Source organism: Gekko japonicus, unplaced genomic scaffold (assembly GCF_001447785.1).
Source record: "Gekko japonicus isolate JY-2015 unplaced genomic scaffold, Gekko_japonicus_V1.1 scaffold2269, whole genome shotgun sequence".
Taxonomy (NCBI): Eukaryota; Metazoa; Chordata; class Lepidosauria; order Squamata; family Gekkonidae; genus Gekko; species Gekko japonicus.
The window spans coordinates 167,875-180,730 of NW_015170959.1; the positions used below are offsets into that span (position 1 = coordinate 167,875).

Sequence of the window (12,856 nt, forward strand, 5' to 3'; positions counted from 1 at the left end):
CCAATTACTTTCTGAATCTGCCCACTCTAGCTGGCTCTCTCACATCAAAGCCAAAATACGCTCCTTGAACTTACCCTCAGAATCTCTATCTTTGCTTTCTGAGCCTGAGGCTTTTTAAAAAATAAAATCCAGTTTATTGGGCTCAGAGTTGCAAACTCTCTATAGCTTGGCTAACAGGACCTGTTCCCCCCCTAAATTTAGGGATTGTTCCAAATGCAAGTCTTCCAGCTGTATATCTTCATATCAACTGATAGCTCCAAATTTGCGCAGAGCCATCTCCTTGGCCAGATTTAATGTCCTTCCTTCTGCTCTCCTCTCTGGCAGGTCCCAAGGGGTCCCCTACTCCAGCGGGTGCTGTCCTCGTAGGAAGGACTGTGTTGAAACCGTCCCCCGTGTTCTCCTTCAGTGTCCCTTTTATTTGGTGCCCCACCAGGATCTTCTGTACCTTATGTTAGCTCAATTCCCAGAGATTCCTGACGATTTTAAGGTTCTGTTTTTACTTGATAATCCAGATGCGGAAACAACTGAAATAGTAGCAAGGTTTCTTCTTAGTGCTATGGCTATACGTTCTGATAAGTAACCACTAGGTTATTCTGCTTTTATGCTGTTTTTCTGCGCCGTAGCTCCAATTTTACCCTATATGGATCTGTATTTTCCGATCTATATTTAACCTGATCTCCTATTGTATGTATATACATATGTCAATAAAGGCTTGACAAAGTAAAGCATTAGCCTTTTTTGTCGCTGTTTCACGCTGGCTGCTTATATGTAACTTTTGGTCCACCCGTACCTCAAGATCTTGTTCACACACACACACACACACACACACACACACACACACACACTGCTTTCTCTGGTTTCTCACTCTTGTGATTCTTGATGTCAGATTTGTGTCCATTTATCCTTTGGCATAGGGTTTGACCTGTTTGCCCTCTGTAGAGAACCAAAGGGCATTGTTGGCATTTAATGGCATATACAGTGTTAGAAGATGAGCAGGTGAATAAACCTGAAATGATGTCGTTGATGTTGTTAGGTCCAGCGATTGTGTTGCCTGGGTGTATGTGGCAGCAAAGTAGTCATCTGGGTTTAATGCAAGCTCTGGTACCAGTGTCCATGTTCAAATTAGATGTTGCATTATTGTGGGTGAGGAGTTGTTTGAGATTGGGCAAGAAAAGGCTTGCCCCCCAGTACCTGTGAAAGAGACCGTTCATTATCCAGTAGAAGTTGTAAGCCTCTGATAATGTGTTGAACTGTTTTGAGTTGAGAGCTGTACATGACCACTAATGGTGTTCTGTGATTGTCTTTTTTTGGCCTGTCTTGCAACAGTTGTTCTTTGGGTACCATTCTGGCTTTGTTAATCTGTTCCTTGACTTTATCAGGTGAATACTTCAGTTCCAAAAAAGGTTTCTTTCCAGATCTCTATGGTAGGATAGTCTTTTGTCTTCAATTTCATTACAAATATTACTCTGGCTGCTGTCAAGATCTATCTAAGTAGGTCTTGTGAGGTTCTGTCTATGTTGTCCGGTAAGATTCCGAGTAACATAGTCTCTGGTCTCATCGGGAATTTGGTTTTTAAAATATTTTGAATTTCTTCGTGTATGTTTTTCCAGTATCTTTTTGTCTTGGTGCAGATCCACCACGTTGTGGTTTAGTGAGGGAGACTTCTTCAGGCTCCTCCAGACCTTTGTTGCCTTTGACATTCCTCCTCTTGCCGGAATATCTCAAATTTTTTAAACCCAGTCTTGTCTCAGTAGCCACATGTGCTTTGCATGGAGACTACTTCCATTTGGTTACACAGTTTTTTCACTAGTCAGATAACGGTTCCCATTTGGCATCAGAGTCCCAAGGAGTGCAAAGAATCATTTGTTGGTTCACGTGTACATAGCAGTAAGCCTTTTCACGAATTACTGTGAACCCACATATAGTCAGTGTGTAAGTGTTCCCTAAGTCTGGAGCAGCCACTGAAATGAGTGGGCCCACGCTGTGACCAGAACTAAGCAAGTTCCACAGATTTCAAGCAAACGTGTCTAGGACTATATCTATGGCCCACTTTTCCTTCACATGGAAACAATAGTCCATTTGGTGTCTGACGTAAATAATTAAAATATATTGTTATTAAAAACTTATCCATGTAGCTGAAATGGAGACCCTAATGTACTAGACGGGCGTGCAGAACAAAGCTCAAGACCAACGAAGTTTTATTCAAGGTGCTTTTATTACAATCTGCTATTCCAAATAAGAAATAAAAGAGGATGTATAGCCCTTCTGGGGGATTGGTGAGAATACAGATGTAGGGGACTGATTGAGGTAAGCATATGTAGTGAGGTAAGAAACCACTATCCCTGTTATGTCCTGGGGATTCCATTGTTGAGTGTTGTAATAACTTGCAACTCAGCGGTTTCCCTTTCTAGTCTGTTCCTGAAGTTCCTTTGCAATAAAACAGCTACTTTGTGGTCACCCATTGAATATCCTGGAAGGCTGAAGTGTTGCCTTACAGGTTTCTCAGTCTTGCGGTTCCTGATGTCGAGATAATGTCAGCTATGCTGCCATGATGTTTATGGGCAGGAGTGCCTTTGCTTGACCTGTGTACCAGCTGCTGCTGCATTCCTTCCTTCCTTATTATCTCTGACCTTGTAGACTGCCTGTGTAGAGTCACAGCTTTGGTGTTATTGGCCTGGGGTCCCCTTTTCCCGCGTGCGGGAGTCAGGCCGATTGGCCTAGGGATGGGGTGTGTGTGTGCATACGAATACCCTATATCCCATTAGGCTTGCAGGAACGTAGCCATTCCTAACAGTGACCATGTTACTGCCTCCATAGCTCTTGCAATAAAGTATAACCTTATGATAAGCGTGTACTCCTTTGTTTGGCTGTGGAACCTGACAGATACGTTGCTGGACTTGTCTTGTGCCTGTGCTCTACCGGGGGGGGGGGGTCTGCTCAGGGATCCCCTGTGCCTGATGTGTCCCAACATGTTGTCTAACCATAGTGAAGAAACAAGATGGTTCCTGTCTGAGCTTTCACTTCTGCCCTGCTGGGTTAGGGGTGCCAGCCTCCAGGTGGGGCCTGGGGATCTCCCGCTTGCACAACTGATCTCCAGCTGACAGAGATCTGCTCCCCTGGAGGAGAAAAGGGCTGCTTGAGAAGGGTGGACTCTCTGGCTTTGGGCCCTGCGGAGGCCCCTCCCCAAGCCCTGCCCTCTCCCGGCTCCAACCCCCCCCCCAAAAAAAGTCTCCAGGTATTTTCCAACCCAGACCTGGCAACCCTTCTGCTGGCTAGTGGCTTACAAAGCCAAATGGGAAGCCTGTGGGCCCATAAAGTGTATCAGCATTCATGGCTAAGCTTCCATCATTTATCACGCCCTGGCTTGTTTTAATGATGTTGGCCTATTATTTAATGGTTGTATTTTAGTGGCTTCGTTTTAATCGGGGTGTGTTTTGTGTTATTATCTTAGCTGTAAGCTTCCTCAAGTGTCGTCATACACGTGTTTTCTCACGGAGGGACCACCTAGGGGAGCTCTGGGGGGGATGGGGACGGACACCGAAAGAGCAGGCGAGGGAACACCTTCCTCACGTTCATTTAGAGTTTAAATCGATGGATCGCTCAGTCTCTGTGTGGGCAGGGCTCTGGGTGATGTACGACAAAAGTTAAAAACATCAAACAAGGAAAGTTTAAAAAAACATTGCTTACATTCTTAAAATAATCTCAGATAGGGTTACTGATCTGTGTTTAAGCCCATTCTGAACTGTTGTTTCTGCCTCGTGGGGGGGGGGTTAAAGAGGAGGCCGAAATGAGAGAGATGGTAGAGAAGGGGGAGGGTGCCGGCCATGACGGAAGACCCTCGCTGCCCTCAGCCGAAAGCCTGGCGGAACATCTCTGCCTGACCCAGGCCCTGCGGGACTGCATGAAGTCCCGCGAGGCCCTGATGCCATTCGGCCGCGAGTCCCACCAGGTCGGAGGCAGGGCTGAGGAAGGCGTGGCTCTGGCCGAGGACGGCCGGGTGACCCTCTCTGGGGCCAGGGATCGCCACTCAGTTGCTCTCAGTGGAGCATCACGTTCTCCTGGAGACATACCGGAGGAGGCAGTCCCGAATATATTTATAATATATACATAAGATCGCAGGTGCAGTTTCCTTACTGTCCACTTTGATTCCAGTTTGCTGTGTGCCAGTTTGTGAAGGGCCAGGGGCAGAAATTTCAAGGTGGGGGGATCCGTGTCAGAAGCCATTGCAAGTGGGCCCTGGGGGGGGGGGGATTCCAAATCCCTCCCACTTCTGAACGCTGCCCCCTGCCCTTAAGAATCTCTGCCCTTGGCTTAAATGCAGCCAGGAAACGTGGTTTGATTTTTGAATTAGTGAGCAGGACCGTCTTTCTGGTTTTTCGTCTGTCGCTGGCAGGCTGCTGGAGCTCCGCCGGACAACTGCCCTTCTGCCCGGGGAGGCAAACTCGGCCACTGAGGCTGCCCGCAGAACCTTCTCGCAGGGCCCCCCCCCTTTCATTCCTGCAGCTGTGCCCTTTGGAGCCAGACTGTGTTGGGAGAAGGGGGGGGGGAGGGTACGGATGTCCCATATATTCACAGTCTAAAAGAAGAGAAAAAGGAGCCCACTTTTTTAAAAGTTCCTTTATTCTCTGGAGGGAATTCTGAGCTCTCCATAGGTAGTCATAGGAGTGGTTGTTTTGAAGCCTGTGCTGACTTCTTGGACTGGCGTAGATGTGGCCATGCAAGCCCTTGGCTTTGAACCCGGGGGTGGGGGTGGGGTGGGGGGGGGTCAGTGTTTGTAGACCTCTAAGGCCGTTGGATGTGAGAAAGAAACCACATGGTCTGTTCCTGTTTCCACAGCAGATACCTTTTCCTCCAGCATCATGGCCTCTGACTTGGAAAGCAGCCTCACGTCCATCGACTGGCTCCCACAGCTCACCCTTCGAGCCACCATTGAGAAGTTAGGGGGTGCTTCACAAGCGTGCCCACCTGGGGCTGCCCGGAAGTGCCCTCCTGGCTCACCCACTGACCCAAACGCCACTCTGAGCAAGGATGACGCTGCGATCCATCAGGATGGGAAGCCGCGCTACAGCTATGCCACGCTGATCACTTATGCGATCAATTCATCGCCTGCCAAGAAGATGACCCTCAGTGAGATCTATCGCTGGATCTGTGACAACTTTCCCTAAACTACTACAAGAATGCGGGAATTGGCTGGAAGGTGAGAAGGCCCAAGTCTGGACAGTGGCCGTCTGCCCCAGCAGGAACCTGTTCACGCGTAACATGAGGCACAGGAATTTTCTCCTTCTTCTTCTTGTTACGCCACCCCACGTACACGGTGCTTTACAAAGTGACATTAAAAAATACACTGGCTAGTACTGTGTAGAAGAATTTACCTTCTGATTTTTGACAGCCCTATATTTAAACCTGCCAGCCTGTTCAAACTTGAAGTTCCCCCTATACGAATGTACCTGCCCAGTTCCAGGCCCAAATGCTCCTGTGCCAGTTTGCAGCAGGTCAAGGTAATGCCACGCCATGGGAAAGGTGGACAGGAGTTCTTGCCATGGGTCTTGTTGATGAACATCTCTCCCTTATATATAATTGAATAAGACGCAGAGTCACGCAGAGGAGAGAGAATGCACACCAACAGTGTTTCGACGACTGAACTGTCCATCAAAAGCTTCCCCGGCTTCCATTGGCCATGTCGCCTACGTCCCACCTCAGACGCAGCTTCACGCAGCGGAGAGAAAATGCACACCAAACGGTCTTTGGAAGCTTGCGCTGTCCGTCAGGAGCTTCCCCACCTTCCATTGGCCGTGTCACCCAGCTGCCGCTCAAGGCTACTGCCCTGCCATGGGCTGGGAGGCAGGAGGCGAGCGCTGTGTCTGACGGCGCACTGGCAATGCGCCCCACGCCGCGGCCCGAGTTCCCTCCCCCACCCGCCCCACTTCGCCAACCCGCCCGGAAACCCGGACAGACGGAGGAGGCTTTCTTACGCCCCCACCCCACCCGCGACGCTTCTCTTGCCCACCTGGGAAGCCGGATGGACGGCAGGATCTTCTGCGGCCCCTCCTGCCTCCCCCCCTTCTTCCTTCCTCTAGTAAGAACATAAGAGACGGCAATGTTGGATCAGGCCAAAGGCCCATCCAGTCCAACACTCTGTGTCACACAGTGGCCAGAAATACCTGTGCCATCAGGAGATCCACCAGTGGGGCCAGGACACTAGAAGCCCTCCCACTGTTGACCCCCCCCAGCGCTCTGTCAGGGAATGCCAGAAATGCTGCTGCTATGAACCTACTGGCGCTCTTCGCATCTTTGGTTCTTCCTGCAGGGCAAAGGGGGCACGGAGCTTTCAGGTCTTAGCCAAAAGCCTTCTGATGTTGTCCTGAGGGTAGAATTGTAGGACTGCTGTTCCCAGGACTGTCCTACAATTGGGCATCCCCCCCCCCCAGTGTGTACCCACTTTCCCACCCTGCACTGATATAATTATTATTCAGTAGCCCACATCTAAAAGATTCAGATTGAGTAACAAACATTCACAAAGCCCTGTTACAGTTCAGCTCTCAGCTTGCCTTTCTTACGCATTGATTCAGCTGTCAAAAGCACCAACTATTGGCATGTCTACCAGCAAGCTGTGTGTAGTTCAACACATGACTCATGATGGTGACATCATTTTGCTATTTCACATGCTAAATAGGCCAAGGGCATGGTTGGGTTAAAGCCTGATGTGTGAATCATCCCTGGGTAACTTCACTGGGAGAACTGTGGGAGTAGGTTTCAGTGGGTGGAAGATGCGGAGTAGCCGTTTTTCATGGCTCAGGCTGTCAAATGTGTCTCAAGCAGGACACCTTTTGCCTGCTCACCGGGAAAGTCTGACAGGAAAAGAGTGGTGCAAAAATATCAGCACTCTGGTGATGAAAGAGAGATGCTGGCTCTGGATTCAACAGCTCCGATCTTCCTGCAGGCAACTATGAAGCCTGGTCAAGCCCCTCTGGTGGGAGGTGGTGGCTGCTGAATTCCGGTTTCCCCCTCGCCTGCCCCTTCTCTCTGGCAGAGCAGACCCTGAACACGCGAGGGGACTCCGGCTAAGGGAAGCCAGCAGGGGGATAGTGACTCCCGTCTCCCAGCCCTTTGCCTTGAGAAACAGACGGCAGAATGATGGTGCCACCCCTGTTGGGGAACAGGCCTTTAAATCAATAGGCTCCTAGGCTTTATATCAGTGGTCTCCAACAAGCAGCTCCTGAGCTTCTGGTCGCTTGCCAGCTGCTGCAGAGTAGTTCATGCGTCCGCTGCACGACCCTAGAAAAGATCACAAGAAGATCTGTACTAGGCTTCTTCTAAAAAAAAATAAAATAAATCATAGGATTTTTCTCTCTGCTGCTCAGTTGACGGCTTCATTCTTGGTGCTCTTCCTGGTCTGTGTTTTGTTTCTTTCCTCTTTTTTGCCATCAAGTCACAGCTGACTTACGGTGCCCCCCCACGCGGCGGTTTGCCATGGCCGGCCTCTGCGTAGTGACCCTGGTGCCTGATATGGTTATGCATGATATGGTTTTGTACATTTGTAATGGCCAGTGGCTAAATACCACACAGACACGGTTTCACTTACTAGAGGCCCTGGTGTTCCTTGGAGGTCTCCCACCCGACCGCTAGCCAGGGCTGACCCTGCTTCGCTTCTGAGAACTGACAAGATCGGGCTTGCCGGGGCTCCCCAAGTCAGGGCTGTTTTGTTTCTAGGACAGAGCAAAACTTGGTGAGATGCTGGTGGGAGGGGGGAGATAGCTCGGGATATTTCTCATGACTCAGAAGTATCTCGGGGGGGGTTGGTGACCTTTGCTTTACGCGTACACCTCCTGTTGGTTATTGATGTATATGTAATTCTTCCCCTTTCTTCTTAGAACTCGATTCGTCACAATCTGTCTCTGAATAAATGCTTTCGGAAAGTGCCTCGCCCGCGGGATGACCCTGGAAAGGTGAGGGAGTCTCGCTGTGGCTGACCAGCCTGTTGAAGAGGACTCCTGCCAGTGCTGTGTTGTGTTGTGTTGTGCTGTGAGCCGGACCCTCGGTCCTGCATCTGGCAAAATGGGGCAAAAGTGAACAGACAGACAAACCAATGCAAGCGGCTGTGCTCCTCCTGCCCTGGATGGGAACATGTTTTTGAAATGCCAAGCAGGCTTCCGGAAAGGCAAAAGCTGTTTTTTTACCGCTGAGGTAGAGGAGAAGAAAGCATTGGGGCTTTGCTTGTCTGCATCTAACTGCGTGCATTTGGGGAAGCTTCAGGGAAAGCAGTGGGACAGGGTCTCCCAGACGGTATCGTGTGCTCCTGGCCCCAGAGGTCTCTCTCAGCAGAAGACTTTGCTGAGTTCCTGCAGGGAGACATTCCGTGTCACATTTTTGCATCAGAATTTCTCTTGCCCAGCCTGTTTTGCAAGAATGCATGAAAATGACAGACTTGTTGCATACAGCATGCCCGGGAGATGCTGTCTCTGTGCTCTTGAGTATCCTGGGTGGTTCTTTTGTGACGCCTAACACTGAAGTGAAAATCTTCTCTCTAGGGTTCTTACTGGACAATAGATACCTGTCCCGACATCTCCCGGAAGAGGCGGCACCCGCCAGATGATGACGTGAGTATGGCTCCCTTCCCAGTCTGCCTGGGAATGGGCCAAATTTCCCCCAGAAGACATTGCTAGTGCTGTGTCTATGGCACAGTTCCACACGGGCACAGAAAAAAGCATAGCCCGTGACACTTGAGATTAGATTCCAGCTTCCTGGGAACATCTGCTGTCAGGCTTAAAGAAGGAAAAGTTTCTAGCCACAAATTGTGCACAGGCATAGGCTTTCCTGAAATTTCACAACACAGAGGAGAAGCTGCACAGTGCCGTGATGGCGGGGGGGGGGAGGCAAGAGTCTGAGCCTTCCTCTGTTCTTCCTCATGATTAGCGGAGCCACAACTAATTGGGGGAAATTGATTAAAAATGCCCAGTGAACAGTGCAGATTGGCTGACTTTGCATGATCTCCTTCCTGTTGGGTCTCCCTCTTTTCCTGCTGCCTTCCGCTTTCCCTGCCGTTATCGTCTTTTCCAGGGACTCTGGTCTTCTCATACTGTGACCAAAGTACAGTGGCCTCAGTTCAGTCATTTTAGCTTCTAGGGAGAGTTTGGGGCTAATTCGATGTAGAACCCACTGACTGGTCTTTGTGGCAGTCCAGGGTGTCCATAGAACTCTTCCTCCAACAGCACATTTCAAATCAGTCCACTTTCTTCCTGTCTGCTTTCTTCATTGTCCAGCTTTCATACCCAGACATAGTAATGCTTAAACTTCAGCATTTAGAGACCCAAACACAGGTCCTTATTCACTTTACATAATTGAGAAGAATTTTCTTGCACTTATTTTAATGTCCCTCTTGCTATTATGTCTTGTTGAAATGGTAGTTTTCAACCTGCTCAGATTTGAGACCCATTTTTAATCTCAATTTCCAACATGGCATCTAAGTTTTTTCATTTTGCACCTGTTCCCCTTCATTCAGGTTTTTTCCCTTCTCTGTCTCGAGTGTCTTTATATTGCAGATTTAACAATAATCCGGTCTCCCTAGAGAACCCTGGAAATTCTTTTGCTGATGGAGATGGTAGCAAATTCTTAGCACCCACACCAAACCCTAGTTCCCAGGATTTCTTGGAAGGAGCCATGATGACTCTTAAACACTAGGACAGAACGAGGCTCCCTTGCCCTGTAGGTGCTCTCTCTTCCCTACCCCTCCCTTCTGTCAGTGTAAAGTTGTTGTGTTTCTAGCAGAACCCACTTCAGGCCAGTGGGCAGCAAGTGGTCTTTAAGGCCAGTATCCCAGGCCACGGTTTGAAGGTTTGTGATGCAGCAGCCTTGTTGAAACTAAGCAGGCCTGGGTTGAGCTTGGTCTGTGCTTGGATGAGAGACCACCAGGGAATCCCTGTGGACACCAGTGTGAGCTGTTCAGAAGTAAAATGTGACATTAATGTAATGTGGAGCCTTACCAAAATGCTACCGATCCCCTCTTCAGAGTTCATTCCTGTCTCCGAGTAGGAGGGTATCCTCAACAAACTGTTGGTTTTGCGAGTTGCATTCGGTCACACACTGCCTGGAGTTAGCTGTCCACTCATGGAAGGGCTCGGGCTTTCCAGTGTACACCGGCAGGCTTGTTTGTGGCCGTTGACAGAAGGAAGCGGGTATGGTGTGTGACGTCTCTCTTTCCCCAGCATGTATGTTGCAGATGCTTGTAGCTTCTACCTCTCTGTGTGTGCGTGCACGTGTATGCACTGAGCCTGCACCTGGCAACTTCTCTGCCATGCTGCTGTTTGCTGCACAGGTGTCTTACACGTGCACACATGGTGCTTTTCCATCCATCCACAGTTATCACAGGACTCCCCAGAGCAAGAAGCGAGCAAGAGCCCACGGGGGGCTGTCCCCGTCAGCTCAGACACATCACTGTCCCCTGAGTCCACGCCCCAGCTTTCGCTGCAAAGCACCTCGCCGATTGGCAACTACAGTCAGGTGAGTGGTGGGGAGTTGGGTAGGAGGGACTGTGAATGAAGAGCAGGAAGGGGAGGCCAGGGAGAGGAGAAGGGTGAAAAAAGACACAGAGAGTGAAGAGCAGCTAAGATGGCACACAGGGCTGGCCCCCTAGGTGAACGGTGACTTTGCCAGATACACCCCACGCCGCCATTTTTTAAAAACTGGATTTATACCCCACTCTTCACTACCTGAAGGAGTCTCAGAGCGACTTGCAATCCCTTTCCCTTTCCCTCCCCACAACAGACACCCTGTGAGGTAGGCGGGGCGGAGAGAGCTGCTCTGAGAGAACTTGTGACTGCTGTTACACCAGCAGCTGCATGTGGATGAGTGGGGAATCAAACCCGGTTCTCCCAGATTAGAGTCTGCGCTCTTAACCACTACACCAAACTTGGCTCTCTCATGCACTGAAGAGTAAAGTGAGAAGTCCAGACTGGGCCAGCTGCTCTCTCTCAGAGTAACCTACCTCACAGGACTGTTGTGAAGATAAGAACACAAGAGAAGCCAATGTTGGATCAGGCCAATGGCCCATCCAGTCCAACACTCTGCACACAGTGGCCAAAAATACCAGGTATCATCAGGAGGTCCAGCAGTGGGGCCAGGACACTAGAAGCCTTCCCACTGTTGACCCCCACCAAGCACCAAGAATACAAAGCATCACCTGCCCCAAACTGAGAGTTCCTATCCTGTCTATACCTTGTGGCTAACAGCCACTGATGGACCTCTGCTCCATATGTTTATCCAATTCCCTCTTGAAGCTGTCCATGTTTGTAGCCATCACCACCACCTCCTGTAGCAGTGAATTCCATGTGTTAATCACTCTTTGGGTGAAGAAGGACTTCCTTTTATCTGTTCTAACCCGACCACTCAGCAATTTAATTGAGTGCCCACAAGTTCTTGTACTGTGAGAAAGGGAGAAAAGTACCTCTTTCTCAACCTGCTCTTTCTCATGCATAGTCTTGTAAACCTCGATCACATCACCCCTCAGTTGTCATTTCTCCAGGCTAAAGAGCCTCAAGCGCTTTAACCTTTCTTCATATGGAAAATGTTCCAACCCTTTTATCATTCGAGTTGCCCTTTTCTGCACTTTTCCCAATGCTATAATACCCTTTTTGAGGTGTGGTGACCAGAACTGTACACAGTACTCTAAATGAGATCGCACCATTGATTTATACAGGGGCATTATGATACTGGCTGGTTTGTTTTCAGTTCCCTTCCTAATAATCCCCAGCATAGCATTGGCCTTTTTTATTGCAGTCACACACTGTCTCGACATTTTCAGTGAGTTATCTACTATGACTCCAAGATCTCTCTCTTGATCAGTCTCTGCCAGGTCGGACCCCATCAACGTGCATTTATAGTTAGGATTTTTGGCTCCAATGTGCATCACCTTGCACTTGGCCACATTGAACCCCATTTGCCATGTTGACGCCCACTCGCCCATCTTTGACAGATCCCTTTGGAGTGCCTCACAATCCTCACTGGTTTTCACCACCCTGAACAACTTCGTATCATCCGCAAATTTAGCCACTTCACTGCTTACTCCCAACTCCAAATCATTAATGAACAAGTTAAAAAGCAGTGGACCAAGTACTGATCCCTGCGGTACCCCACTGCTTACCACCCTCCACTGAGAAAATTGCCCACCTACACTCACTCTCTGTTTTCTATGAACTAGCCAGTTTTTGATCCATAAAAGAACTTGTCCTTCTATCCCATGATTTTTGAGCTTACTTAGGAGCCTTTGATGAGGAACTTTATCAAAAGCTTTCTGGAAGTCAAGGTAAACAATATCTATTGGATCCCCCTTGTCCACATGTTTGTTCACCCCCTCAAAGAACATTAACAGGTTAGTGAGACAAGATCTTCCCTTACAGAACCCATGTTGAGTCTGCCTCAATAGGTTTTGTTCATCTATGTGCCTACTAATTCTTTCCTTAATAATGGTTTCCACCAATTTACCCGGTATCGACGTCAGACTGATCCCTGCGGTACCCCACTGCTTACCCCCCTCCACTGAGAGAACTGCCCATTTTTACTCACTCTCTGTTTCCTATTAATCAGCCAGTTTTTGATCCTCAAAGGATAAAATGGAGGCAAAGGTGTGTGCTGTCCTGAGCTCCCCGCAGGAAGGAGGGGATACAAGGCACTCAGCAGAGGCCTCAGGCCAGGCCCGCAGCCAGGATTTTTTACGTCGGGGGGCATTTTAATTTCGGGGGGGGCACTGGCTAATTTAATTAAAGGCAATTTAAGTAACTCCCTCTGCCCCCCCCCCCCCCAAAAAATGGAGGCGGAAAAGTTTCAAGTGTGGTTATTTCCTGGGGGGGGGGGGGGGGGTTTT

General features: G+C 49.3%; 1 protein-coding gene across 1 annotated transcript in view; it reads left to right on the forward strand.

Moving 5' to 3' along the window:
• The first annotated feature begins 4,840 nt into the window (after nucleotides 1-4,840).
• LOC107116903 (forkhead box protein J2-like) overlaps nucleotides 4,841-12,856 on the forward strand; it is a 25,892-nt gene continuing 17,876 nt past the window's right edge. The window contains 5 exon segments of the mRNA XM_015418927.1: nucleotides 4,841-5,162; nucleotides 5,165-5,197; nucleotides 7,872-7,946; nucleotides 8,529-8,597; nucleotides 10,357-10,497. Of these exon segments, the coding sequence (XP_015274413.1) occupies nucleotides 4,860-5,162; nucleotides 5,165-5,197; nucleotides 7,872-7,946; nucleotides 8,529-8,597; nucleotides 10,357-10,497 (621 nt within the window). The 5' untranslated portion in view covers nucleotides 4,841-4,859.